Here is a 27,860-nt window from a genome sequence, read left to right as displayed (position 1 = left end):
TGTGGGCTTGGTTTTTGCGGGACGAGTTGTAGTTTTTCGTAGCGCCATTTATTGTACCATATAATGTACTAGGAAACTGGCAGAAAAAAAAATTGTGGGGTGAAAATGAAAAAAACCTGTGATACTGCCATTGTTTTTTGCGCTTCGTTTTTACAGAATTCCCCGTGCAATTAAAACAACATGTTCACTTTATTCTGTGGGTCAATATGATTACGGCGATACCAAATATATATAGTTTTTTCTATATTTTACTATTTTTACAAGGAAAAAACTAAATGTATTTTGTGTCGGCAAATTCTGAGAGCCATAACTTTTTTATTTTTCCAACGATTAAGTGGTATGAGGGCTAGAGCGTGATCTCGCTCGTTACTGTGAAGTGTCGGCTGTAACATACAGCTGACACCCGCATTGTATGGAGCGGGTTCAGCCCGCTCCAAACTCCCGCTACCCAGCTATGACGTATGGATACGTCAAATGTCGGGAAACGGTTAAAGACCCCCTGGAATCCCATTGGTTGCTTTTTTATTTTGCTTACCTTGCTGCTTCCTGACGTAGAGCATTTAGGAATGTGTCTGGATGAAATAGCTCTGACAAATCAAGGGTATCTGCTAACAGCGTCTGCTTCTCGGCTTTCTCCACCCAATTCTGTTTTATCAAAGCAGAAAAAAATGAAGCATTAAAAGTGGAACATAAATTAAAAGCTCCAAATGCTTAAGGCTATGTTCACACGGAGTATTTTGCCGACTTTTTTGACGCGGAAACCGCGTCGCAAAACTCGGCAAAAACGGCCCGAAAACGCCTCCCATTGATTTCAATGGGAGGCGTCGGCGTCTTTTTCCCGCGAGCAGTAAAACTGCCTCGCGGGAAAAAGAAGCGACATGCCCTATCTTTGGGCGTTTACGCCTCTGACCTCCCATTGACTTCAATGGGAGGCAGAGAAAGCGTATTTCACGGTGTTTTATGCCCGCGGCGCTCAATGGCCGCGGGCGAAAATCGGCGTGCAGGGAGAGGAAAATCTGCCTCAAAGTTCCAAACGTAATTTTGAGGCAGATATTCCTCCTCCAAAATACTCCGTGTGAACATAGCCTAAAGGGGTTGTCCGACTCTATAACAATATTTCCAAACAGAATACATGGCTATAAACTAACAAAGGAAGTAATCTGTACGGAGCCTAATGTTGTGGTGTTGTGTGGGGGATGACGTGTGGATTCTCTTATGTTTGTCAGCACAATACTAACGTTTTCCAAACAGCAGCCGACAGAATTCTGAACGCAGTTTTGCATGTGAATGGAGTAGAGTAAAATCAAGATAAAACGTAAAGCAAAGTATTTGCACAGTTAAAAAGATTTATATGGAGTTTACCTAAGGTCCCACAGAAATTAGGGACAAAGAATTTGTCATATTTTGGAATTCATCATGGAAGTTGTATCGTGTAAAGCTACTGCAAATAAAGTAGTCATGTAACTGTCTGTCTGTCTGTCTGACTGTATGTATATATATATGTATGGAAATCATCTTGAGGGCACAAAAACATCAGCAGACCCAGCAAAAAAAGGAGAACTTTTACTTTGGAAAAAAAATAATAAAAAAAGGTTTGGATCCAACACATAAATCAAAAGTTAGACCTACCGAACTGCCAGAATTTCTGTAAGGTTACAAAGATCTCCCCAGTGCTGCACCTCCTTATATCTCCTCCCTCATCCCTGTTTACCAGCCTACCCATTCTGCCAACTACCTTAGATTAACATCCTCCATAATCCAAACCTCCCACTCCCGTCTCCAGGACTTTCCTCGTGCTGCACCCGTCCTCTGGAATGCGCTACCCCAGACAATCACATTAATTCCCAACATCCACAGTTTTAAGCGTGCCCTGAAAACACATCTATTTAGACAGGTCTATAACATTTCCTAATCTGACGCCTTTCCTTGTCCCCACTATTACATTAGTCCTCAGAACCTGACCCCCTCATTCAGCATTATCCCCCACACTCCTTACACCCTAATGCACTTCATGTCTGTCATACACAGATACTGGCTGGTGACCGGCTCATGCAGCTTTATGTTACTACCCCATGGGTATAAAAGATGGCCGCACCATTGTACCGAACAAGCATTTTTTACATTTTGTGTCTCCCTTAATTCCTCATAGATTGTAAATTCTTGCGAGCAGGGTCCTCACTCCTCTTGTTTGAATTGTGAATTCGTTTTGTCACTATGTAATGTCTGATATTGTCTGTACATGTTCCCTCTGATTTGTAAAGTGCTGGGGAATATGTTGGCGCTATATAAAGATTATTATTATAGGAAAGAGGATGTGTGGGTTTGTTCAGTGCTTTTGGAAAGAAGGATGACAACCCCCGAGAAACATCTAGGACAACTCTGTGACTAGGAGAAGAACTATAGTGGATCCACAGATTGTGGTCACACCGGGTACTGGAGTCAACCCATATGAGACCAGGACTATAAATGATAGTCATAGGTGGGGGGGGGGGGGGCCCCGTTACAGATTTTGGATTAGTGCCGAGGAGCTTCAAGTTACGCCTCTGCCAGTACTTATTTTTAGGTCAATATCTGTCAATAATGAATTCTGTATCAGAAATGCATAAAATAAAACAATGTACAGTACAACTAATTGTAAATGCTGATAAAGAAGAGGCTGGGGCATTAATTGCAGTACGAGTTCTGTCTGCAGAGACGTCTTACATTTATACCAGTAAGATTGATTGATATCAAAATAGCATAAAGCTATCTCCTCACCGATCTGTCAAAACAGCGATCACCGCGCTCCCGTAATTAACAACTCATGGGGGACCAGAACTATTTTGAGTCCAAGTGCGCAGAGTTTCACCTCGGGTTTTTTCTGAAATTAATTGCTTGCTGGTCTGATATTAGATCCCAGCGATGCGGCTTTTAATGAGAGCTCGTTTATATGGCAGCATTTCTGCTCCATGTTACTTCTGTATGTTGTTTTTCTCCCAAAAACGGGAACAGATGCCAGCACAGGATAGTAGGAGAGTCTTGAATATGGGAATTGAATTCCTCTTTCCCTCTGCGGAGATCTAATCCAAAATTCAAACTATATACAAAGTACATGGATAGAAAATGTAGTCGAGTAAGGCTTCGTTCACATCTGCGTCAGGACTCCATTCATGGGTTCCGTCTGAGCTTTCCGTCAGCGGAACACATGAACGGAACCCTGACTGAAACAAACGGAAACTATAGGTTTCCGTTTGCATCAACATAGATTTCAATGATGACGGATCCGGTGCAAATGGTTTCCGTTTGTCACCGTTGTTTAAGGGTTCTGTCGTTATAACGGAATGATTAGCGCAGTCGACAACAGTATTGATTCCGTCAAAATGACGGAACCCTTAAACAACGGTGGCAAACAGAAACCATTTACACCGGATCCGTCACCATTGAAATCAGTTTGGATTCCATTCCGACGGAACTCATGAACGAAGTCCCGACGCAGATGTGAACAAAGCCTAAATTAGCCCTAAGAGAGGGTAAGCTCTTCATTGTAGGGTCTATTCACACGGTGCGGTCAAATAACATTTTAATGTAAAATGCTAAATTTTTGTCTGTAATTACAACAATAAGCTGTGATTTGACCAAACCATGTGACTAGACCTTTACTTATTCATAGTGGTTTAATGGCCCCCTTTTTTTTTTTTTTTTTTATTTGTTTGGCTACCAAAATAATTATTTTGCACGTGTTTTTATTAGTGACTAATTGGGCTTTTTTTTTATATACACACTTTATAGTTATATGTTTACTTGTATTTGTTTTCCTACTTTATTATAGTTATTTGTTTGTATTATTTTGTACAATAAGTAAAAAATAAAATATATATTTTTAAAGTTAATATGCTCTCCTGACATGTCTGTTTAGTAAATATTTGTATTCCCCATGAGATATCAATTCTGGAACAAAATTTCTTAGAACTTTGCATTGTGCTATTCCTCTGTTATTCCTCCTGGAAATGCATAAATAAATGTACAAATTCCCCTTGTCAAAGCGGCGTGTCCCTACAGTCTCACTCTGTCAGCTTGGATTGGACAGTGTCAGTCTGTGCAGGGACACACCCACAATTGGTAACACCTAGTTGTCAATTTATTCACACATTTCTAAGAGGAATAATAGAGAAACGGCACAACGTAGAGATCTAAAATAAAAAAATGCTCCAGAATTGTTATTTCATGGGAATATAGTGATATAATGGGTTCTCCTTTTTCTGAATTGTTATTTCATGTGGAATATAGTCAGGGGTGCCATACAGCCCCCCTTGAAGATAGCGCCCCCCAAACAAATAAAACAAAAAAAATTATACTCACCTAGGCCCCGTTCCCGTGACGAATGGAGCTTCTACAAAGCATCCTCAATGCCGACGGGATCCTTGTGTAGGACGGCGTGATCCAGTGATGTCATCACACCGGCCTGAGCAGGGATCAGGTCCCTGCGCCTGATCGGCTGCAGGCCAAACGTGGCCTGTAACCTAGTATATGGCAGAGCAGGGATGGTATAGCCTAGTAAATGGCAAAGCAGGAAGATACCAACCTGCTCTGCCATAGTATTCAATAGTATCTGCATCCTAAGGACGCAGATACTATTGAATGTGGCGTTGCTAACACTGTAGAAGCCATAGCGGCTGCTAGCGGCGCCACCGGTTATGGTAAGGCCTTACTGGCAGCCGCTATGATGCTACAGCGGTAGTTACGCCACCGAATATAGTAATATAATGGGTTATCCATTTTGATCTCATAATATGTATAGTTTTGAGTGATTGGCTATGATTTGGGTTGGAGTGGGGTTTATTTTTTTTTTATATTATTTGTATTTTATTTTTGTCTTATTTTTGTGTACATATATATATATATATATATATATACACACACACACACACACACATACATTTACATATCCATACTGTATATACATACATACACTTCCCATTAACAAGGTAAAACATGCCCTCTCTGGTGACAGTCACTGGCCGATCTTTGCGGGAGCCCATCGGCCTTGGTGCATGGGCAATGTGAGAACCCAGCCTTACACCAGACCTCCCACACTTCTTCAGATAATGGTCTTGTTCAGTGTTTTGCACCAATGTTCTGAATGAATTAACCATGAATGATGAAATAGATTTGCTTCCAATTAATTCATTTATCCCCAGGTACATAGTTTATTCATAACATCAAACCGAATGTTACAGCAGAATCAAACTCCCAGAAGAAAACCCGATGCAGCAGATATTTATGATGAGCAGGAGGAAATATTCCCAAAGATGTGGCATACTGTATCATGGTACAATACACAAGTCATAACGGACAAAACCGTACACGGCTCGACTGGGCTACTGAAGCACAAACTGAGATCAGAAGCGCATGACCTTCTATTCATAGTCCAACATATTGGAAAATCTGTGTGTTGCATTTCGACTCCATTGAAGTGAATGGGGCTTGAGCTGCAATACCAGACACAACATGTGGACAGGCGTGACACCGGTTTTGGAAGAAAGCCATCTTTTCCTAGTCCTGTGCGGATGGAAACGTTGTTATAGCTATAAATTCGCTCTTTTTTTGAAGTTGTGTTGTGATCATGAATTTCTAGAAAAATACACAACATAACTCATAAATGTAAGTCTTTGCTCTGTCTCACATTATTGAAAATCATGTTCCGCAATTTATATATTTTATTTGAAACCTGGGTTATGACCAATATGGCCGCTATTACAGCGCTCACAGGGATTATCAGCCGTTTTCTGCTATCACAGGGATTATCAGCCGTTTTCTGCTATCACAGGGATTATCAGCCGTTTTCTGATCTCACAGGGATTATCAGCCGTTTTCTGCTCTCACAGGGATTATCAGCCGTTTTCTGCTCTCACAGGGATTATCAGCCGTTTTCTGCTCTCACAGGGATTATCAGCCGTTTTCTGCTCTCACAGGGATTATCAGCCGTTTTCTGCTCTCACAGGGATTATCAGCCGTTTTCTGCTCTCACAGGGATTATCAGCCGTTTTCTGCTCTCACAGGGATTATCAGCCGTTTTCTGCTCTCACAGGGATTATCAGCCGTTTTCTGCTCTCACAGTGATTATCAGCCGTTTTCTGCTCACACAGGGATTATCAGCCGTTTTCTGCTCACACAGGGATTATCAGCCGTTTTCTGCTCACACAGGGATTATCAGCCGTTTTCTGCTCACACAGGGATTATCAGCCGTTTTCTGCTCTCACAGGGATTATCAGCCGTTTTCTGCTCTCACAGGGGTTTTCACCCGTTTTCTGCTCTCACAGGGGTTTTCACCCATTTTCGGCTGTGCTGGGAGATCATTGCACACGGCAACAATCATAAAATTGTAGGTCTGTAAAAGGTATGTTTTACAATGCTGGGGGCTCTATGCAGTACAAGACATATACTTGAACAGGAAACATATAGGTAGTTGTAGACCGGGGCGGTCAATCACAATACTTACAGTGAGCTGCTCAGCAGTGTACACAATAGGGGGCCACAGTAGTGGCTGGTATACAGAATAAGTATTTTTTTTCTACTTTACATGCCATTGTTTGATTAAAGCATGCCACGATATAACATTTCATCCTACATGTTTTACTCCTGGAGAACCCCTTTAAGATATCCAACACAGATATTCCCCTTTATTTTACTGAAATAATCTTTAAAGTACGTTGTGCTTTCGCTGCTACTTTTGCTTCTTTACCCTTGAAATGTTTCTTACCACGTCTATTGATTTCCTTCTCACATCTGTTTCTTCCCTGACTCTTTTTTTAGCAGGTTTATTTGAAAGAATAAAATGCGAGTTCAACCAGGAATTGTCGAAGATTTGCGGAGCCTCTGGAGCTGCACGGCAGGTTGTCGCAAATAAGATGTAGAATTTCAGCACTTGCACTGCAGCCTTTACGGTGACGTGAAGACGCTATGCTGGAGACGTAACGCTGGAACGCTATAAACATGTCAGTGTGCGTTAAGATTTGTCATTTGTAAGAACTTGCCTTTACCACAACTCTAAGAAGTGAGCGCGTGAAATGAAATGCTCCAACTGTTCCAATTTAACTTAAAGCGTGCCTTTTATCATATCCAGTATGGAAGACTCATGTACGTACAGCGGAGACTTATCTTCATCACAAGCTATTATGAGACGCTACAAGAAAAGGGGGAGGGGGAGGGAATAATCTCATGTGTTGTGCTGCTACGCGTATTGCCGCACTGTACACACTGATCTGCACTGGTTTTCAATACCTTTCTATTTTTTATTTTGTTGCTTACCAAAATAAGCAGAAGAGACAGCTTTAATAGAGGTAGCTACAGGCCTAAACTAAACGGTGTAAAATGACTTGTAGCTCCTGGGCCCCAATGCAAAATCTGAACCAGGGCATCCGCCTATCATGTGCCATTTATAATGCCTCATGCACAAGGGCAGTGTGTGCCGGCCGCGTCCCGTCCCGTCAGTGATCCATGGAAAGATAGGACATGTCCTATCTTTCCACGGATCGGGTCAGTTTTCACAGATCCGATTCACTAGCCAAAGTAAATGGGTCAGAGAAAACTATCGGGTCCACATCGGTCGTGGGCAGCTGGCCTAATACTCCACCAGTAATACTCGCACCAGGACCCGGGTTTGGTTGATACATCTGCACCAATACAGTAACTGCTGTCCTGTTCAACCAGGAGGCATCACAATTTGCACGCTTTTGAGGTATAGAGGTTCCTTTATGAAGCAGATTTGATAAATCTCAGAACAATCTGGAATTGATGAAGTATCATGGTGTACTTCATGGTTGTTTTATAAATAAATAAAAACTATAAAATATAATAAAAACTTTTAAAGGTTTTTGGCTTGTGGAAAACATTTTTGCACCCTGTGGCGCTTGTTATACCTATAGATAAGTCTGCACAAGTTGCATTGTTAGGTGCTACCTATAACAACGTGGGATTGTGGAGAATCGTAAGTGAAAGCTTCGATTTCTTCAATAAACGCAAGTTGAGAGCGGGATTTTCTAATAGTATTTTTTGTATAGTTGTGGAATAAGACCTTCCCACGTAAAGACTGCGGCTCCTTGTGGACGCTTTTTACGAGATTGTGACCGATACAGTGATTTTACTTAAGCTCCTCTTCCGCGGCCCGCCGTACAAGTACAGATGTAGCAATCCTTATCTTAACTGATAATTTCTGCAGCGTGATAACTTATCACTTGAGGGCTATGTACACCTTTGAATCTAAAACGTTTTTTTTAATAAATCAATGTTTTAGATGATTAGCAGTAACTTTTAAATTTACTTTTATAAAAAATAAACTTAAGATGCAGCTTCTATCTATCCTGTATACATAGAAACGATATCCGTCCGTCAAAGCCGATTCCGTCAGCTCAGTTGAGCTAACTGCTCCAGTGAAAGCTGGTCCTGCTTTTCCCTCGGTTCATCAACTTAGATGTGATCGTTATTAGCTGGATTCTGTGTGTCAAAACAAGCAGGACCAGATTTTATCGGAGTCATTATCTCAGTTGTGCTGACGGAATCGGCTTTGAAGGGAGGAGACAGCTTCTATGTTGTTTTAAATCACCTAAATCGTTGATTTTTAAAAAAAAAAAATATATATATGGGATTCAAAGGTGTAGATAGCTTTTAAGCCATTGAAAACGTTAAGTTGAGGTTTCTTGCCACAGTGTATTTAACACATTAAAAGTCAAGTTAAAGATCACTACATCTGATCAGAGAATCTTTCGTCAGGCAGGATTACATTCAGCGCACAAAGTTTCCATGATCGGGCAGGTTCACATTCAACCCACAGAGGCCTCTTTGTCAAGGGGGTTTACATCCCGGGCACAAATCCCTCTGTCAGGCAGGATTACATTTAGCCCACAGAGGTCTCTTCATCAGGCATGTTTATATTAGACTGGAATTGCGCACACAGTTTTTGGTGCACTTTTTGGATCCAAAGCAAGAAGTGGATACAAAAGGAGGGGGAAGTATAAATGAAGGAATTACTTTTCCTTCCTGTTGTATCCACTCTTCGCTTTGGTTGTAAAATCTGCATTAAAAAAATGCATGCGTAATTCCAGCCTTAGACACACAGAGGCCTCTTCGTCAGGCTTGCTTACATTCTGGGCAATGGGTCCCTTTATCAGTCAGGTCTAAAATAAACCTAGAGAGGTTGAATTTAAACCTTCGGCAAGTGCCATCATCAGGCAGGTTTACATTCAACACATATACTTTAGTCCCAATCTGAAGGCAAATTTACATTCCCCAGAGTCCCCTTCATCAGACAGGTTCACATTCAACAGAGTCTTCTTTGTCAGGTTTACATTCAACACACATAGTCCCATTAGTAGGCAGGTGTACATTCCGAGCACAGAGGTCCCTTCATCAGGCAGGTTTACATTCAACATACAGAGGTCCTTCTACCAGGCAGGTTTACATTTGGAGCAGAGACCATCACATTTTGCATGTCTTTTAAACTTGTTGAACAGAAGGGCTTTTTTGCCTCAAAAGCTTGCCGCTGTTATTTTTTCCGATTATTCAATAAAGTTGTGTAGACCAGTGAAAAAAATTGGTTGACCTGTGAAATGTCTATACCGTGGCTTGAAAATGTTATGAAAGGCTATTTATCCTTTTCGTTTCTGCACCACAAGCTTTGAGTGCAGATAAAACCATGATCTGAGATTATATGAGCATGTAAATATGTATGATCAAGAGTCAGGTTGTTTATACCGAACCTCTCTAATTGGTTACCAGACATGATATTACCTACCCACTAGACACCAGGGATATAATTACTAACCCACTAGACACCAGGGATATAATTACTAACCCACTAGACACCAGGGATATAAATTCTAACCCACTAGACACCAGGGATACGATTACTAACCCACTAGACACCAGGGATACGATTACTAACCCAGTAGACATCAGGGATATGATTACTAACCCACTAGACACTAGCGATTTGATTACTAACCCACTAGACACCAGGGATATAAATACTAACCCACTAGACACCAGGGATATAAATACTAATCCACTAGACACCAGGGATACGATTACTAACCCACTAGACATCAGGGATATGATTACTAACCCACTAGACACTAGGGATTTGATTACTAACCCACTAGACACCAGGGATATAAATACTAACCCACTAGACACCGGGGATATGATTACTAACCCACTAGACTCCAGGGATATGAATAGCAATTCACTAGACACCAGGGACTACTAGTATTTGTCTAACTGACCAACATTTACACCATGGATATGATAAACACACTGGACACCAGGGATATGATTACAAATCCACTACACACCAGGGATATGTATACGAACCCACTAGACTCGAGGGATATAAATACTGACCCACTAGACACCAGGGATATGATAACTAACCCACTGGACACGAGGGATGTGATAAAAACCCACTGGACAACAGAAATATGATTACTAACCCATTGGACACCAGGGATATGAATACTAACCCACTAGACACCAGGGATATGATTACCAATTCACTAAACACCAGGGACTACTAGTATTTGTCTAACTGACCAAAATGTACATATATTTTTTAGGGATATATCACTATTATTGTGCAGTAGTGCTTCTTAATGTTTCAGATTTTAATATTCTATTCCATGCTGACAAGGCTAGGTTACAGATGTACAGCTGTTTCACCAGCAGCGGGTCCTCGCCAATGGGTCACATATCTTGTCCCCCGCCCTGTCCCTCCTCCAGGCTGCCAGCGTCTGCTTGGGTCTTCTGCTCATGGCCGCACTATAAGTGCGCGTGCTCTGGGGTCAGCTTGCGCAAAATTAAAAATGTCTCAGCAATCACTGTTGCCCAGCTACCTGGTATCTGCCTGTGACCAGCTACCTGCCTGTGTCCAGGTATCCACCTGTGACCAGGGATCCGCTGTCATCTTCCATCCGTCAAGGTACCATCTGCCAGTGCCTGTTTCTTATCTGTTTGGCCAGCAGCAACTCCGACAGGACCACCTTAAGGAGTAGCCCAGTGGGTCCACAAACCTGCTGGTCGTAACAACAGCTATGATATCTATAAGCCACTGGCCATATGTGCTCTATTTTATAAAGTTAAGCAGTTCTGCTTTATAGATTTTTCCTGTATGGATAAAGCCTTGTAGACCAGTACAACACTTCGCAGCAGCAAATTAAAAGACACAGATGTTCGGAAAAGGCACGAAGAAAAAAGTCAATTAAAAACATAAGTAAAAAATAATATGAATTTACAGTTCTCTGCCGAAACACTTTATAAAGTAAAAAAAATTTAATTCGACATCCAATTGTCCAGAAATGCTGATTCTGGCACAGAACTGCATGAAAATCTGAAATCTTAAAAAACTAGGAGCAGAACACAGCAGAGATAATAAGTATGAGTGTCCTGTTCTGTTTATAATAGAGCCATGACAGCTAATGTATGATGGATTTGACTTACAATGGGGTACAATGGGGCCCAATAGGTTTCCATTGGCATTCCAATACTTTTGAAAGCAAAAATAGTTGTTCTAGTTGTGCTAATCTTAATGGCAAAAATACCAGAACCCCTGACGGAATGAAAAACACTAACAGAGCCTAGTCTTTCTAGTCTGAACAGAGGCTAGTCTTTCATCTCTGTCAGCTCTTCTGACATGTCTGTTGTAGAAAATACTTGTATTTTCCATTAAATAACAATATTGGAGCAGTATAGGAAAGAAAGGAGATGATCCAGCGCTGTGTCGGGGTAAAAGGGATACGTAGTTCCCACTTTTATTGATATGAAAAAATATGCTAAAATTGGAAAGGAGACGCAGTCTCAGGGTAGATTGTAATGCGGGCAGATGCCCAAGCCTACGCGTTTCAAGCACAAGCAGTGCTCTTATTCATGGCAAGAAATGTAGTGCTACAGTTTCTACACTACGTATCCCTTTTACCCCGACACAGCGCGGGCCGTCGCGGGGATCCGTGCAAGGTGTCCGGTTGAGACGCAGGATTTGGTGAGCTGGAGGTCTCCTCCTATTTTTAATATTGGAGCAGCTTTTACTAGCTCTCTGAATTGTGCCATTCCTCTGTTATTCCTCCTGGAAAAGTATAAAATAATTGACAACAGGGCGTTACCATTCCGCTTGTGTAAAGATTGTGTCTGATTGGACAATGTCCGATTGTGTCTGATTGGACAATGTCCGACTGTGTAGGGACACGCCCCACTGACAGAATGGTAACACTCAATTGTCAATTTTTTAAGGAGAAATAACAGAGGGACGGCACCACACTCCGAAATTGTTATTTCTAAATGGACAAATTCTTATGCCAGTATAAATATCAAGAATATTTGATATCAGAAATCTATCTAACCCCATTGATGCTGGATTAGGGGAATTTAAAAATAAATATACATATATATATATATATACACATATACATATACACACATATATAAGTTTTCAGCAAGTTATGGTAACAACCTCTTATGTTAGTTTTCCTCAATCTTAAAAAATATTTGACATGGAAAAGTATATTAACGTTTGCAATGTCAAGGCACAAAGATTAATATAACCGCGCTCTGTGTAAACAGCGCAAATATAATGACCGAGGCTCTTCTCAAAATGAACGTAACAAGGCACTTCATTTAATATCCTGCTTAGACTTTCCTTTTATTAGTGCTATGTCCAGTAAACATTGATTTTATATAAATCCGAAGCACATCTTGACACAGTCCAGATAAACACAGCTATAAATAGAGAGTGAATAAAGGAAAAAAATCAAGTATTAATATTACAAAATGGAAAAACCAACGTAAGTATCTGTTTAGTACGGTTGGCGTTCACCACGTTTTAACATGCAGAAATCAAAACAGACAAACCACTGATTTTCTCAATAAATGGTTCTGTTACAGATCATTTCCCCCGAACATCAAAAATCAACAATAAATATAGGGCTGCAAATGTCTAAAATAAAAATAAATCTGTTCTTAGTTAGGGTTTGTTCACACCACGTTTGGCGCATTTAGCGTATGTGCATAAGCTGAACGGGTCCAGAGACCTCCTATAGACCAGATAGATGCCAAAAGCGTGCCTGCTGTGCTTTCCTGTACAGTGGGCCACCGTGAAAAATAAATACCACAAAGCAAAGGTTTCTTTGCGTGGGGGCCTATGGACGACCGTCAAACTTTAAATGTGGTGTGAATACACCCTTACAGTATATCGGTTTCTAGGAAAGATGGCTTACAGCAAATATAGTCTCCATTATAGCCCCAATAGGTGTTGACACAGACTACCTAAATCGGAATATGGCAGCAGAGGGTGTATCACTGGTTAACCAGGCAGACTTGCCATTCAGGATTCCAGGGAATCTGGTTAAAAATCGTGTCACCTACGTAGCTTAAACTGAATCTCCCTCAGCATGACATTTTCAGGTCCAACATTCTGCGCTGATTAAATTCTTAATCTATCTTTATAGCCAACGGAGCTCAATTTCTCCAGATCCCCTGCAAAGACATAGAGATAAAATATACCATTCTGGCTGCTTGCAGTCACCACAAGAGGGAGCTTACAGCATACTGTGCTATTATTGAGTTCAATGTATACCTGTATGCAGTAAGCTCCCTCTAATGGTGGCTGTATAGTGGCTTCTCTTTTAGAGCTCTGTATCAGAAGAACAGAGCTCTGAGTACTACACAGTCGAGTCACATTATTATGACAACCAGCTAATAGCCAGAGTTACCGCCGTGTGCAGCACGGACAGCAGCTAGACGGGCTGGTAGTGACTCAATAAGGTGCTGGTTGGTGGTCTCAGGTACCTGGAGCCATGCTGACTGCAGTGCATCCCACATTTGCTGGAGGGTGCGTGGGGGAGGATCCGTAGAGTGAACAAGACGATCGAGGTGGTCCCACAGACGCACAATTGGGTTTAAGTTTGACGAATTAGAGGGTCAGGGTAGTCCTTGGAAGTCTTGGTCGTGCTCTTGCAACCACTGTCGGACATTTCGAGCCATGTAACATGGCGCATTTACTTGCTGGAAGATTCCATCTGCCCCAGGGAAGACAAACAGAATGTATGGGTGGACGTGATCAGCAATGATGGATTCATACACAAATCGGTTCAGTGGCTTCCATATAGATGAGTGGGCTCAGAGAATACCATGAAAAAAATTCTCCAGACCATAACGCTGCCGCCACCAGCTTCTGTTCTTCCAGCAATTGTTGCAGGGTGTTTGTTCTCTGATGTTTCTTGCCTGACACGCCAACGTCCATCCGCTCGATGAAGCAGAAAACATGACTCATCGGAGAAGGCAACCCTTTGCCAATCATCGGTCGTCCAATTCCAAAACTGCCGTGCAAATTGAAGGCTTTTTTCCGAAGCACCTTTGCGAGCATAGGAGCAGTGACCATCTGCCTGCTTCATACGCAACAGGGTTCACTGTTGTTTTAGACACAAGTTTGGTAGCCCCCTGGTTGATTTTCACGGTGAGCTGCTCCACTGTAACGGGGTGTTCAGCCCTCACGCACCTTTGTAGCCGACGTTCACGTCTCACATCAATGGCACGTGGTGCTCTGCAGTTTCCATGTGGTTATTCCCAAAGGTGCCATTTGTCCACACGATACACTTTCACCACAGCAGCACGCGAACAGTTCACAAACTGCGCTGTGTGAGAAATACTGCCACACTTGGCACGAAAGCCAATAATCATATCTTTTTGCAACTCTGATAAATCGCCCCTTTTACCCATGGCAACAACGAGTGATATGTGATCAGACAGCCTATCACACACCTTATATAGCCACCAAGCCAGCCCACGACACATCACTTCCTTCATGGCCTACGTGCTGCCGTCGAAACTAGGAGGTGGTGAGAATAATGTGACTCCACGGTGTATAAAGATATATGACAAAATTAATTAGTGCAGCATTATTTAACGATTTAAAATAAAAAATAAAAAGGTTTAAAAGCGGACATTAATGTTAAGGCCTGTTTACACGCTAGGTCTTTTCAAACCACTGAAGAACGATCCGTGGTTTGAAAAGCTGTTTGATAGGAACTGATGAACATTTCTTCGCAGCTGCTGGGGAGGAAATTCTTGCCTAGCGATGGCTTTCATAAGAGCTGTGCACTAGACTGCGGTCAATTTTGAATGGACACGCCACTACAAGCAGCATTTACATTGCTGTTGATAACAATTTTTATGGCAACACAATTGATGAAGATCAATATTAAATGATTTTGTTTTATCGTTTATCTTCTCCTTTATTCACACTGGCCAACTACCGTTGTGATCGATAATCACAAACTAGAACTGAGAGTTGTAATGATAATTGTCCAGTATAGAAAACCCATCACCATATACCCTATTGGGGAATTCTAAGTTAATAAAGGGGGTCCCATGTTCAGGATTCTCATCTTTTGGCCAGTGAAGAGCGATTACAAAGAGCGTCTCTCGCTCTGGAGGACCTGGCCTGTCCTGTATTACACAGACAACCTATTGATATGAATGGGCAAGGTCCTATGCTTGATTTCCCCTGTAGAGGCGCCGCAGGGAAATCTAACACTTACTGCCAAGATTCCCCACATATTACAGCTGATTGCTGGGGTTTCCGACAGAGGAACACTTTGTGATCTGCTTATTGTCAAAGGACCATAATTATTTCCTAATATGCATCTTTAAAGGTTGGAGATCTGTTTTTCTGATACAGATCTTCGAAGCCCATGTATAGAAAGCAAACCGTTAAAAGATTTCATTCTCCCTACATGCAAATTAGGCAGTGCTCGATTCTGCGTTCCGGGTTCTGTTATTCTGCTCCGTCATAGAAGCAGAACAATGACAAAAACGAAAGCACCGTATCCATTGCATGACGGAAACCACCAGCACATGACGGAACCCATGGACTTAAACGGGTTCCATCGGGTTTCCGTAACTTTCACGGACAAAATAGTGCTGCTTGCTGCGCTTTATCCAGCAAAAACTATGGTATCTGTGACAGAGGCCCCTAACGGAGCCTCTGACACCGATGTGAACAGGGCCTAAGGTCCTTTTTACACTGTGTTTTAGTGGAATCTGTCGCACATAAGCTTTCATTTTAAAAGAGCCTATAACGCGAGGCATACATTCTTTTACTGGATGCCTCTGTATGGAATAGCGCAGTCTGCTGAACTTCGATACAGCAGGAAAAAAGTATACCGGCGTATATCAGCCAGTCGGAGGCCAAAAGGACACTCTTTCACCCTCTGTCAGGTGAACGGGGGTTTTCCAACGCAAAAGCAACCATTCACTGAAAATTCAGTGTGAAAGTAGCCTACTTGTGTTATTTTGTTTAATGTATAAACAATATATACAGTAAGCTCCTTGGCTCCCCCATGTGGTGGCTGCAAGGAGACAGAATTTCATCATCTAGGTCTAAGTATCGGAAAAACAAAGCTCAGTCCACTATAAAAATATATTAAGAAATTAATCATCACAGAATTTCAGACCTAAAATGATATGGATTTTAAAAGGTGGAGATTCCCCTTTAATTAACAAAACTGCCTTTCCCCTTTTCATCATCTCTTTTACATCATATGGTCATCATAGAGCGGGATTTCTATTGGGGGATTTTGTTAATGTCTTTTGTTTTTTTTTGTCTTCTGTGAATCCTGTCAGGACCTCACTGTTAAATATTTTAAAAGATTTCAGATCCTGGACAATGGTGCATTTTTTAAATGATCTTATCTGTTCTACGTGTCGACGACAAGTCCTTTGTACAGGGCTTAAAGCAGATATGAGATGGTAGATTTCAAGCTTGACATTATCTGGAATTTGTGACAAGGTGTAATGAAGTTGTGTGCCACTAGGGTCTCATTCTCCTTGCACTCTCCTCCAAGTTAAAGGAAATAACTTAGTCTATAAAACAAGGATGTGATATCCATCATGGTAATAGGTTTATGTAATATGTCCACAGAGCGGACAGCATTCAATACAAGTTTCTGGACAATTCTGGATGAGACCTTATAATATTCTATTCGTTCATGATATTGTCCCAACTGTACAACCCTGTCCGTACTGCATATTAACCCCTTAAAGAGGCTCTGTCACCAGATTATCAAATCCCTATCTCCTATTGAATGTGATGGGCGCTGCAATGTAGATAACAGCAAAGTTTTTTTTTTTTTATTTTTAAAAAATGATCATTTTTGCCCAAGTTATGAGCAATTTTATATTTATGCAAATGAGCTTTTGAATGGACTACTGGGCGTGTTTTCTCGTTTTACCAAACTGGGAGTTGTGAATAGAAGTGTATGACGCTGACAAATCAGTGACATGCACTTCTCATCGTTCCCACCCAGCTTCTTTTACTGCACAGACACACAGCGTGACATCACCCACAGGTCCTTCAACCTTGGCGTCGGACAGAGAAGATACATGGGCTCCAGCCATCCGAGAGAGTAAAGTTGAATCTGCAGCAGCATCACCATGTGCAGGTAAGCATAGTAAACTCCCTAGAGATGAGCATATTACCTTCTCGGACGGCTGGAGCCCATGTATCTTCTCTGTCCGACGCCAAGGTTGAAGGACCTGTGGGTGACGTCACGCTGTGTGTCTGCAGTGAAAGAAGCTGGGTGGGTACGATGAGAAGTGTATGATGCTGATTTGTCAGCGTCATACACTTCTATTCACAACGCCCAGTTGGTAATAAACACAATACACGCCCAGCTGGTAAAACGAGTAAATACGCCCAGTTGTCCATTGAAAAGCTCTTTTGCATAAATATAAAATTTCTCATAACTTGGGCAAAAATGATCGTTTTTCAAAAAAAACTAAAACTTTGCTGTTATCTACATTGCAGCGCCCATCACATTCAATTGGAGATCGGGATTTGATAATCTGGTGACAGAGCCTCTTTAAGGACACAGCCATTTTTGATTTTTCATTTTCCACTTCCCGCCTTCCAAGCACCATAACGTTTTGATTTTTACGTCAATAGACCGGTGTGAGGGCTTATATTTTGCGGGAGGAGTTGTAGTTTCTATTGGTATCGTTTAAAGTACCATATAATGTACTGGGAAGCTGAAAATAAATATTTGTGGGAAAAAACGGCGATTCCTCCATTATTTTTTGGGTTCCGTTTTTACAACTTTTTCTGTAGCTCAATACGATTACGGTGATATCAAATTTCTATAGATTTTTTTTATATTTGACTATTTAAAAAAACAAAAAAACTTTTTGTTAAAAAAAAAAAGTTTTGTTTCACCACATTCTGAGAGCCATAACTTTTTTTATTTTTCCGTGCATTGAGGGCTTATTTTTTGTGGGACGAGCTGTCGTTTTTATTTGTACCATATGTTGGTACATATGAATTTTTGATCAGTTTTTATTACCGGTACATTTTTTTGGGGAGCGAAGTTGATAAAAAAACAGCGATTATGGCGGTTTACATTTTTTTATGGCGTTCAACGTGCACGTTAATTAATGCTACATTGTAATGGTTCAGACTTTTTGGAACGCAGCGATACCAATTTTGTTACGTTTTTTTATTTTTTACATAACTTTAAAGGAAAAATGGAAAAAGGGGGGGTTTTGAACTTTTCATTTATTTTCACTACTAAAAACCCTTATTTCACTTATTTTTACACGTTCTATTAGTCTTCCTAGGGGACTTGAACCAGCGATCATTAGACTAATGTATTGCAGTATATTGTCATTTTTACCGGCATCTGTTAAGCCACGGGCAGGGCTTAACAGAGGCAGAGTGAAGGCAGTCCTGGAGGCCTTCATTAGGCCCCTGGGCTGCCATAACAACCATCGTCACCTCCGATCTCGTTGCAGTGGGGCAATGAGCTGTCGGAGGGGGCCCCCCCTTTTCAACGCCTCAGATGCTGCAGTCGCGATTGACCACAGCATTTGAGGGGTTATACAGCCAGGAACAGCGCGATCGCTATCCTTGGCTGTTAGTCGTAGGTGTCAGCTGTAAAACATAGCCGACACCCGCAACATATGGAGTGCACTCAGCGAGTGAGCGCACTCTATACTTCTCCCCCTGCACCAGGACATACCGGTGCGTCCTGGTGCATTAAGGGGTTAACGCCTTATCCACAAAAGCCTGTCCATTTTGATTCCGCAAAAATTGACTGTTTTTCATCCGTATGAATTTTTCACTCATTGTGTCTGATTTTTTTTTTATGTCCGTATGTAATAAGTTTTTCTCGGCCACAAAAAGCGGAAGGTCTAGTTTTGTCAAAATGTTGTCCTAACCCACTAAAAACACCCACAGTAAGACCACATGCCATTTTCTTTTGCTTTAACAGCATAGACAGCTTTTTTTCTGCATCACTTAGCAACGGATCTGTAAAAAACGGATGTGGTCCATGTGCTGTCCATTTTTTTTCACGTACCTATAGACTTCAATAGGCGAGTCTGGTCCGCAAAAATATACCAGAAATAGGACATGCAGTGGAACACGCGCTCTGTTAAAAAAAAAAAAGGATGGGAGAATAAACTTGCATGGGTCCGTGTGCTGTCTGTTAAAATAGACCGCACACAGGCGAAAAATACATTAGGGTGATCAAGATCTAACGTATATAGAGGACACAGAGGGTAGAACCTCCCATAAGAGTCCCATCTACTAGCCAGAGCAGAGCTGCTGCGAAAACAGCTCCTGCTCTGGCAAACTTGGCACTATCATGTATTACATGGTGCCCATTTATTGGAATTGGAATTACGTGATAATACATTACCCACTGCAGGAAGTGTGTGGCTGTCCACAGCTGACTGTTTCCGTAACTCTCATAGTAGTGAATGGCAGTTACGGAAGCAGCGTAGCATGCGAGCTACATGGTTTCCTTAACTAGTATTCAGTACTATTGGAGTTACGGAAACAGCGTAGCTCAGCGAGTTACGCTGTTTCCGCAACTCCCGACCATGTAATCATTAAGTGGCCGGGAGGCAGCGAGAGCACAAAAAGTTAGAATGGGGTTTAGGTGACCCAATTCTAGAGATTGGTGCGGGTCCCAGAGGTGGGTCCCGAATCTATCTGACATTTATGACATAACCTGTGGATATGTCATAAATGTCTCTGATGGGAAAACCCCTTTAAAGTTTCCATCATGGGTTCCATTTTATGTTTTCATGGAGAGAAAAGTGTAGTCTGCAGCGCTATTCTTACTGTCTAACATACCTGAACCCCTATGGAAACTTGATGGTCCCCATTATAAATTAATGCTATCCAATAGGATTCACGGGGATCTATTTGAAAATGGATCCGCATAGCAGTCATGGTTCTGTTATGAACGGAAGCCAGGATGCGAGTGTGAATAGAGCCTTAGCAAGTTAATAATAGATTTGGCGCAAGTGCTTCGCCACTTTGCTAGAGCACTTTACTCCACTTCTGGTACTTCTGTCTTTCTAGTGTATTCACACGGTGATTTTACCACGTTTTACTGCGGTTTTGCAGTTAGCAAATGGCATGCGGTTTGGTAACAAGATCTTCAGCCGCGCAGCACAACCGGACCGTGTGACTACACCCTAATAAATATGTGGTTCAAATTCCGCACAGACTTCACTTTAGGTTGATGCAGTTACATATTAAGCAAAAAACCATAGAAATAAGAATCTCAGCCTAGTGCTGTGTATCACACCTAATAAGACAATATGTCACTGCGTGGTTCACAATGAGGAAAGTCTTTACTAATCAAACTACAGAACAAATCGGATATAAAGCAGGTCACACTGTACCGCCAAGAAAACCTTGTACCCTGCAGTACTGAGCAGTAAAATAAATGAATTTGCATCGTGCCTGGACTCAGTATAATGTTTATGCCTCATGCACACGACCGTGTGTGCCACCTGAGTCCCGTCCGTGACCCGTGGAAAGATAGGATATGTCCTATCTCTCCACGGATCGGAAAGTCTGGTCTGTTTTCACTGACCCGATTCACCCGCTAAAGTAAATATGTCCATGAAAACTATCGGTCGCCATTCAGATGCCATGAAACACGGCAAGAGTGGCACTCGGTCGTGTGCAATGGGCACTAGTCTGAGAGGCATTATCAATAGAGCTGTAGGATCAATTTACGAGTCTGCGAAAACTGTATAATCGCGCCAAATTTTACAAAATGCTACTTTTTCTAAATTTTCTTGCATGATGCTTTTCTCTCGCATTTCCCCCTTTTATGCTCTATCTACACTGATTGCACGAAAGGCCAGATGTGGCGTATATTTATTATGCAGTCGACTGCGCTATTGATTCCGTCGAAAAAACTGAAACCTGCCGGAACGGTGACAGACAGAAACCATTAGCAATGTTTCCATCACCATTGATATCAATGGTGATGCAAACGGAAGCGAAGGTTTCCGTTTGACTTTCTGTTGAGGGGTTCCATGACGGGAACCTCAGAAGGAACCCCTGAACGGAAAGCCAACGCTGATGTGAACCGGCCCTTATAGTCGAACCCTTACTGCAATGAACGGGATCGAAGAGAACTCCAATCACGGCCATTTAGCCAGTTGAAAGCCATGGTCAATAGCGACCGTGGCATCTAAGCAAAGTTCCTGGCCTCCAGCAATGCGATCACGGGGAGCCGATGTTTAACTTTTGCAACCTGGGGGCCTAATGAAGTCAAGTTCAAACTATTCTATTATAACATTATTTAACCCGCACGGTGAACACAGTAAAAAAAAAGAAGAAGAAAACGCCACAAATTTGTTATTATTCACTTTAACTCCCAAAACAAATAAAAAGTGATCAGTAGCATGTGTCGCAAAATGGTACCAATAAAACAACAGCCCACCTCACAAAAAACAAGCCCACACATCGCTCAACAGATAAATGTAAAAGTTATGGCTCTCAGAATATGCGACATAAAACATTTTTCTTTTAACACATAATTTTTTTCTTTGTAAAAGTAAAACATTAAAAACGTTACAATGCCATCTGTATGATGTGCCCGGCCAGCTTCTTATACCACACCGCATGGCGCTGTAGGGCTTCAGGGCTTGATCTGACAAGTCCACCCCTCCCATGTACCTATTGTAGTACAGGATGCAGTCTGGTTTGGGGGTCTCTGTACTGGTACCTCGTACAGGTACATGGGTACTGGTGTGACATCTCTCTTGTCCTTGTACTTGACACACAATGTGTTGCTGCTAGAATGTGCCCAGCTCTCACCCCTTCTTGTTTGCCCAAGCAGAGTCTTAGGGAGGCCTCTCAGATTTCTTCTAGCAGTGCCGCATGCCGCAGGACTTCTGGGAGCGAGGCACTTGAAGAGTGGGACGCTGGTATAAAAATTATCCAGGTAGAGGTGGTAACCCTGGTCCAGCAGTGGGTGCACCAAATCACTCACAATTTTTGCATTAACTCCCAGTAAGGGGGGGGGCATTCTGGGGGCTGAATACTGGTGTCCTTCCCTTCATGTATCCTAAATTTGTAGGTATACCCTGATGCACTCTCACACAGCTTATACATCTTCACGCCATACCTTGCCCTCTTACCCGGCAGGTACTCGCGGAATTGAACCCTCCCTTTAAAATCTACCAAGGACTCATAAATAGAAATACAATTCTCGGGGTGTATGCTTGGGAAAACCGGGCACTGAAATGGTCTAATAGGGGTCTCCGTTTATACAAACGGTCAAAACTGGGGTCATCTCGGGGTGGGAACGGCTCATTATCAGTATAATGTAAGAAGCGAAGTATTGCCTAATTTATTTATTTTTTTAGTTTCCAGTTCAGTTCTGAAGTTGCTTTGAGGGGCCCATATATTAGAAATCCCTGTGAAACACCCCATTTTAGAAACTAGACCCCTCAAAGTATTCACAACAGCATATAGAAAGTTTATGAACCCTTTAGGTGTTTCACGGGAATTTAGAGCAAAGTAGAGGTGAACTTTACATATTTTTTTTTTTTTTTGTCAAAAAATCCTCTTTATACAATTTTTTTTTTAGAACACAAAAGGTTTTACCAGAGAAACGCAACTCAATACTTATTGCCCAGATTCTGCAGTTTTGAGAAATATCCCACATGTGGCCCTAGTGCGATAATGGACTGAAGCACCGGCCTCCAAAGCAAAGGAGCACCTAGTGCATTTTGAGTCCTCCTTTTTATTAGGCACCATGTCCGGTTTGAAGAGGTCTTGTGGTGCCAAAACAGTGGAAAACCCCCAAAAGTTACCCCATTTTGGAAACTAGACCCCTTGAGGAATTCATTGTAGTTTTCTTGGGGTGCATGCGGCTTTTTGATCAGTTTTTATTCTATTTTTAGGTGGTGTGATGACTAAAAAACAGCAATTCTACTATTGTTTCTTATTCTATTTTTTTTACAGCGTTCACCGTGCGCTATAAATGACACTCACTTTATTCTGCGGGGCGATACGATTACGGCGATACCAGATGTTTATAGTTTTTTTTATGTCTTATGGCGTTTGCACAATAAAATAAGTTTTGTAAGAAATCATTCACTTTTTGTGTTGCCTTATCCTAAGAGCCAGAACTTTTTTATTTTTCCATCAAGAAAGCCGTGCGAGGACTTATTTTTTACGTAACGAACTGTAGTTTCGATCAGGACCATTTTTCAGTACATGCGACTTTTTGATCTCTTTTTATTCCATTTTTTTGGGAGGTGAAGTGACCAAACAATTGTGATTCTGGTACGGTTTATTATTATTTTCTTTTACGGCGTTCACCGTGCGGGATAAATAACGAAATAATTTTGTAGTTCAGGCCGTTACGGATGCGGCGATAGCAATTATGTATAATTTGTTTATTTATCTATTTTTATTAATAATAAAGGACTGATAAGGGAAAAAGGGGACTTTTCACTTTTAAAACTTTTATTTTCTTATTTTTACTTTATTACTTTGTCCCACTAGGGGACTTGAGGGCAGGAGGTCCTGATCGCTATTCTAATACACTGCAATACATGCGTAGTGCAGTGTATTAGAGCTGTCAGCTACTCACTGACAGCAAGCATAGTGGGTCCTGACTTTGTGCAGGACAACTGTCCCGTACTGTAATCATGTTTTCATTACGTGACAGTGGTCCTGCAGCGAGGCAGGGACTCCTAGCATCGTACATAAGTATGATGCTAGGAGCCCGGCTCCCTGCACTGTGTTCGGTCCGGGACTTGCGGCCGAAATACGTCCGTCAATCACGGACGTAATTAGTGTGTGTGCACATACCCTAAACGCTTCAGGACCAAGCTCATTTTGGCCTTCAGGACCAGACCCATTTTTTCAAATCCGACATGTGTTACTTTATGTGGTAATAACTTTGGAATGCTTTTACCTATCCAAGCGATTCCGAGATTGTTTTTTTCGTGACACATTGCACTTTATGTTAGTGAAAAAATTTGGTCGATAAATTTTTTTATTGATTTGTGAAAAACAACAACATTTTGAGAAAATGTGCAAAAATTTGGATTTTTCTAAATGTAAATGTATCTGATTGTAAAACAGATAGTAATACCACCCAAAATAGTTACTAGTTAAAATTTCCCATATGTCCTACTTTATGCTTGCATAGTTTTTTGAACGTCCTTTTATTTTTCTAGGACGTTACAAGGCTTAGAACTTTAGCAGCAATTTCTTACATTTTCAAGAAAATTTCAAAAGGCTTTTTTTTCAGGGACCAGTCCAGTTCTGAAATGGCTTTGAGGGGCCCATATATTTGTAAACCTTAAAAAACACACCATTTGAAAAACTGCACCCCCTCAAAGTATACAAAACAACATTCAGAGAGTGGTTTTAACCCTTCTGGCGTTTCACAGGAATTAAAGCAAAGTAGAGGTGAAATTGACAAATTTCATTTTTTTTGCTGAAATTGATTTGTAATAAAAAAAATTCTGTAACACAAAGTTTTACCAGAGAAACACAACTCAATATTTATTGCCCAGATTCTGCAGTTTTTAAAAATATCTCACATGTGGTCCTACTCTGCTACTGGACTGAAGCACCGGCCTCAGAAGCAAAGCAGCATCTAGTGGATTTTGGGACCTCCTTTTTTTGGAATATATTTTAGGTACCATGTCAGGTTTGAAGAGGTCTTGTGGTGCCAAAACAGTGGAAACCCTCCCAAAAGTGACCCTATTTTGGAAATGACACCCCTCAAGGAATGTATCTAGGGGTATAGTTTGCATTTTGACCCCACAGTTATTTGCAAAATTTATTTGAATTAGTCTGTAAAAATGAAAAAATAATAATTTCTCAAAAAATAAAGAATGTTCAAATGTTTATAAGGAATAAAGTAGAAAAAGCACCCCAACATTTGTAATGCAATTTCTCCCAATTATGGCAGTACCCCATATGTGGTAATAAACTGCTGTTTAGACCCACAGCAGGGCTCAGAAGGGAAGGAGCGCCATTTGAATTTTGGAGCGCAGATTTTGTTGGAATGGTTTTCGGTGCCATGTCACTTTTGCAACGCCCTTGAGGAACCAAAAAAGTGAAAACCCCCCAAAACACCCCTAGAGGAATTTTTCTAGGGTTATAGTTAGTATTTTGACCCCACAGGTTTGTGGCTGAATTTATTAGAATTAGTCTGTGAGAATGAAAATCTACTTTTTCTCTGAAAAAACAGAGAATTTTCAAATTTGTACAAGGAATAAAAGAGAAAAAGGTCCTTAACATTTGTAAAGCAATTTCTCCTGAGTACGGCAACACTCCATATGTGGTCATAAACGTCTGTTTGGACACACGGCAAGGCTTAGAATGGCAGGAGCCCTACTTGGCATGCAGACTTTGCTTGATTGTTTTTTAGGCGCCATGTCGCATTTGCAGAGCCCCTGGGGTACCAGTACAGTAAAAACCCCTGAGAAGCTACTCCATTATGGAAACTACACCACTCAGGGCCATAATCTAGGGGTGTACTGAGCATTTTGACCCCACAGGTGCCTCATAAATTTTATCAGAAATAGACAGTAAAAATAAAAAAAATATTTTTTCCCAAAATATGTAGACTTTGCTCCCAATCTTTTATTTTCACGAGGGGTAATAGGAGAAAAAACACCACACAATTCATTACTCAATTTCTCCCGGGTATGGCAATACCCCATGTGTGGCCCTAAACTGCTGTTTGGCACATGGCAGAGCTCAAAATAGAAGGAGCGCCATTTGGCTTTTAGAGTGCAGATTTTGCTGGATTGGAGTACGGACGCCATGTCGCGTTTGCAGAACCCCTGAGGTACCAGAGTACAGTAGAAACACGAGAGAAATTACCCCATTTTGGAGACTACACCCCTCAAGGCATTTATCATTTGCCTGGACATATGACAGGGCTCAAAAGTGAAAGAGCACAATTCGCATTTAAGGCCCATTTTGGTGATTTTTGTAGCATTGGCCCACAATTGCAGGGCTCTGGGGTCAAATAGTTAAACAAACCCCCAAGTGGTGACCTCTATTATGGAAACTGCACCTTTAAAGGCATTTTTTATCTTTATTTAGCATTATTGTATACAGTCTTCATTATTTAGCATTATTGTATAAAATCTTCTTTATTTAGCATTACTGTAAACGGTCTTCATTATTTAGCATTATTGTATACAGTCTTCATTATTTAGCATTACTGTATACGGTTTTCTTTATTTAGCATTATTGTATACGGTTTTCTTTATATAGCATTATTGCATATGGTACCAATTTGGAACCTGAGTGTGACTGGTTGGCAGCATTGAAGGCATGGCAGAAGTTTAATTTTTGTAATTTCTTAAGTGTGGGTGACTGAATTATGAGCTGATTCTCTCTATATTAATAAAATGTAATAGGGCAGTTTTATGGTGAGGACAGGGAAGTGGGGATCCAGCTGCAAATATAGTTGGGCTTTCCCAAGTCAACACAGCATATGAGAAACTGGCTTTTTAGCGAGTCCTTCAATAAGCGGCCAAGCAGACATCAGATCGCTAATGTAAAGCCATCAAGCTTTTTTTCTTTTCTTTTTTTGCAGCGGATATCACTGGCAGCCAAAAAGCTAATTTTTCAGGGAAAAAAACATGGACACCCCGATGGAAACCCGACGGAACCCATTAAAGTCAATGGGTTCTGCCCGGCAATGGTTGTCTTCTCTGACGTAGCGGAACAACAAAAAGCCGAAGGCAGGTGTGGACCCAGCCTAACATATTTTGGAGTTCACAGATTGCCTGGCAGTGACCATTGGCTGTCAACAGTCGCAGCAGGTACACTGTAAAAATACTGGAGTGCTTCCATCCTGGATGGCTAGCATTGTCATCTACCAATGTTTTTTTGGGGGGCACCATCCCAACTGTACCCAGGATTTTAGAGACAAAAATAGTTGCCAGTACCTAGAACAAGAGTCAGGAATAAAAGGTATTTTCAGCTAATTCAGTCATGTTGACACTGAGTTTTTTGCTGCAGTTTTTGCCGCGGAAAGTGCATCGGAAACCGTGGCAAAAACTGCCCAAATGGCCTCCTATTCATTCCAATGGGAGCCGGAGGCGTTTTTTTCCCACGAGCGGAAAAAAACGTTCGCGGGAAAAAGATGCGACATGCCTTTTCTTCGGGCGTTTCCATCTCTGACCTGGCAACGGCCACAGACTGATACAGTCCAATCAGTGCTGACAGTGTCAGAGAGTATATGGAAACACACTGAAAGACCCAATTAGATTTGCAGGCAAATAGTAAATTTTATTTTACAGAGATTGCCAGAGGCAAATAAAGCCTTATTTTTCCCCAACTAACAAAAATATAACATTAATCTAATTATAGTGAATAATACATTTATAAATTAAACCAAAATAACAGACCACACAAGTTAAGATTACAGTGCAGTCAAACAGCGAGATTCTCATTAGTAGAGCTGAGTAACGTTGTACTGCTGGCTAAAAAAGGAGCATAGACAGGTAAACAGCCGCTATAAGATGGCGGAATATAGGTGATA

At 41.4% G+C, this 27,860-nt stretch overlaps 1 protein-coding gene across 6 annotated transcripts in view; it reads right to left on the bottom strand.

The window, feature by feature from the left end:
* The window catches only part of DYNC2H1 (dynein cytoplasmic 2 heavy chain 1), a 372,805-nt gene that overhangs the window by 21,308 nt on the left and 323,637 nt on the right, over window positions 1-27,860 (bottom strand). For 5 of the 6 annotated variants that reach the window (XR_012881305.1, XM_075851538.1, XM_075851539.1 and 2 more), the window contains one exon: window positions 536-645. Coding sequence is in view for 5 of the 6 variants with exons in the window: in XM_075851538.1 (XP_075707653.1) it covers window positions 536-645 (110 nt within the window). In the remaining variant the exon portion in view is untranslated. Of the gene's footprint in view, window positions 1-535; window positions 646-19,373; window positions 19,446-27,860 lie in introns of those variants that run through there. The other variant, XM_075851543.1, reaches the window with a different exon arrangement.

The sequence above is a fragment of the Rhinoderma darwinii genome, chromosome 2 (genome assembly GCF_050947455.1).
Source record: "Rhinoderma darwinii isolate aRhiDar2 chromosome 2, aRhiDar2.hap1, whole genome shotgun sequence".
Classification (NCBI taxonomy): Eukaryota; Metazoa; Chordata; class Amphibia; order Anura; family Rhinodermatidae; genus Rhinoderma; species Rhinoderma darwinii.
Note: the sequence above shows the minus strand (reverse complement) of the source record. Positions and strands in the feature narration are given on the sequence as shown.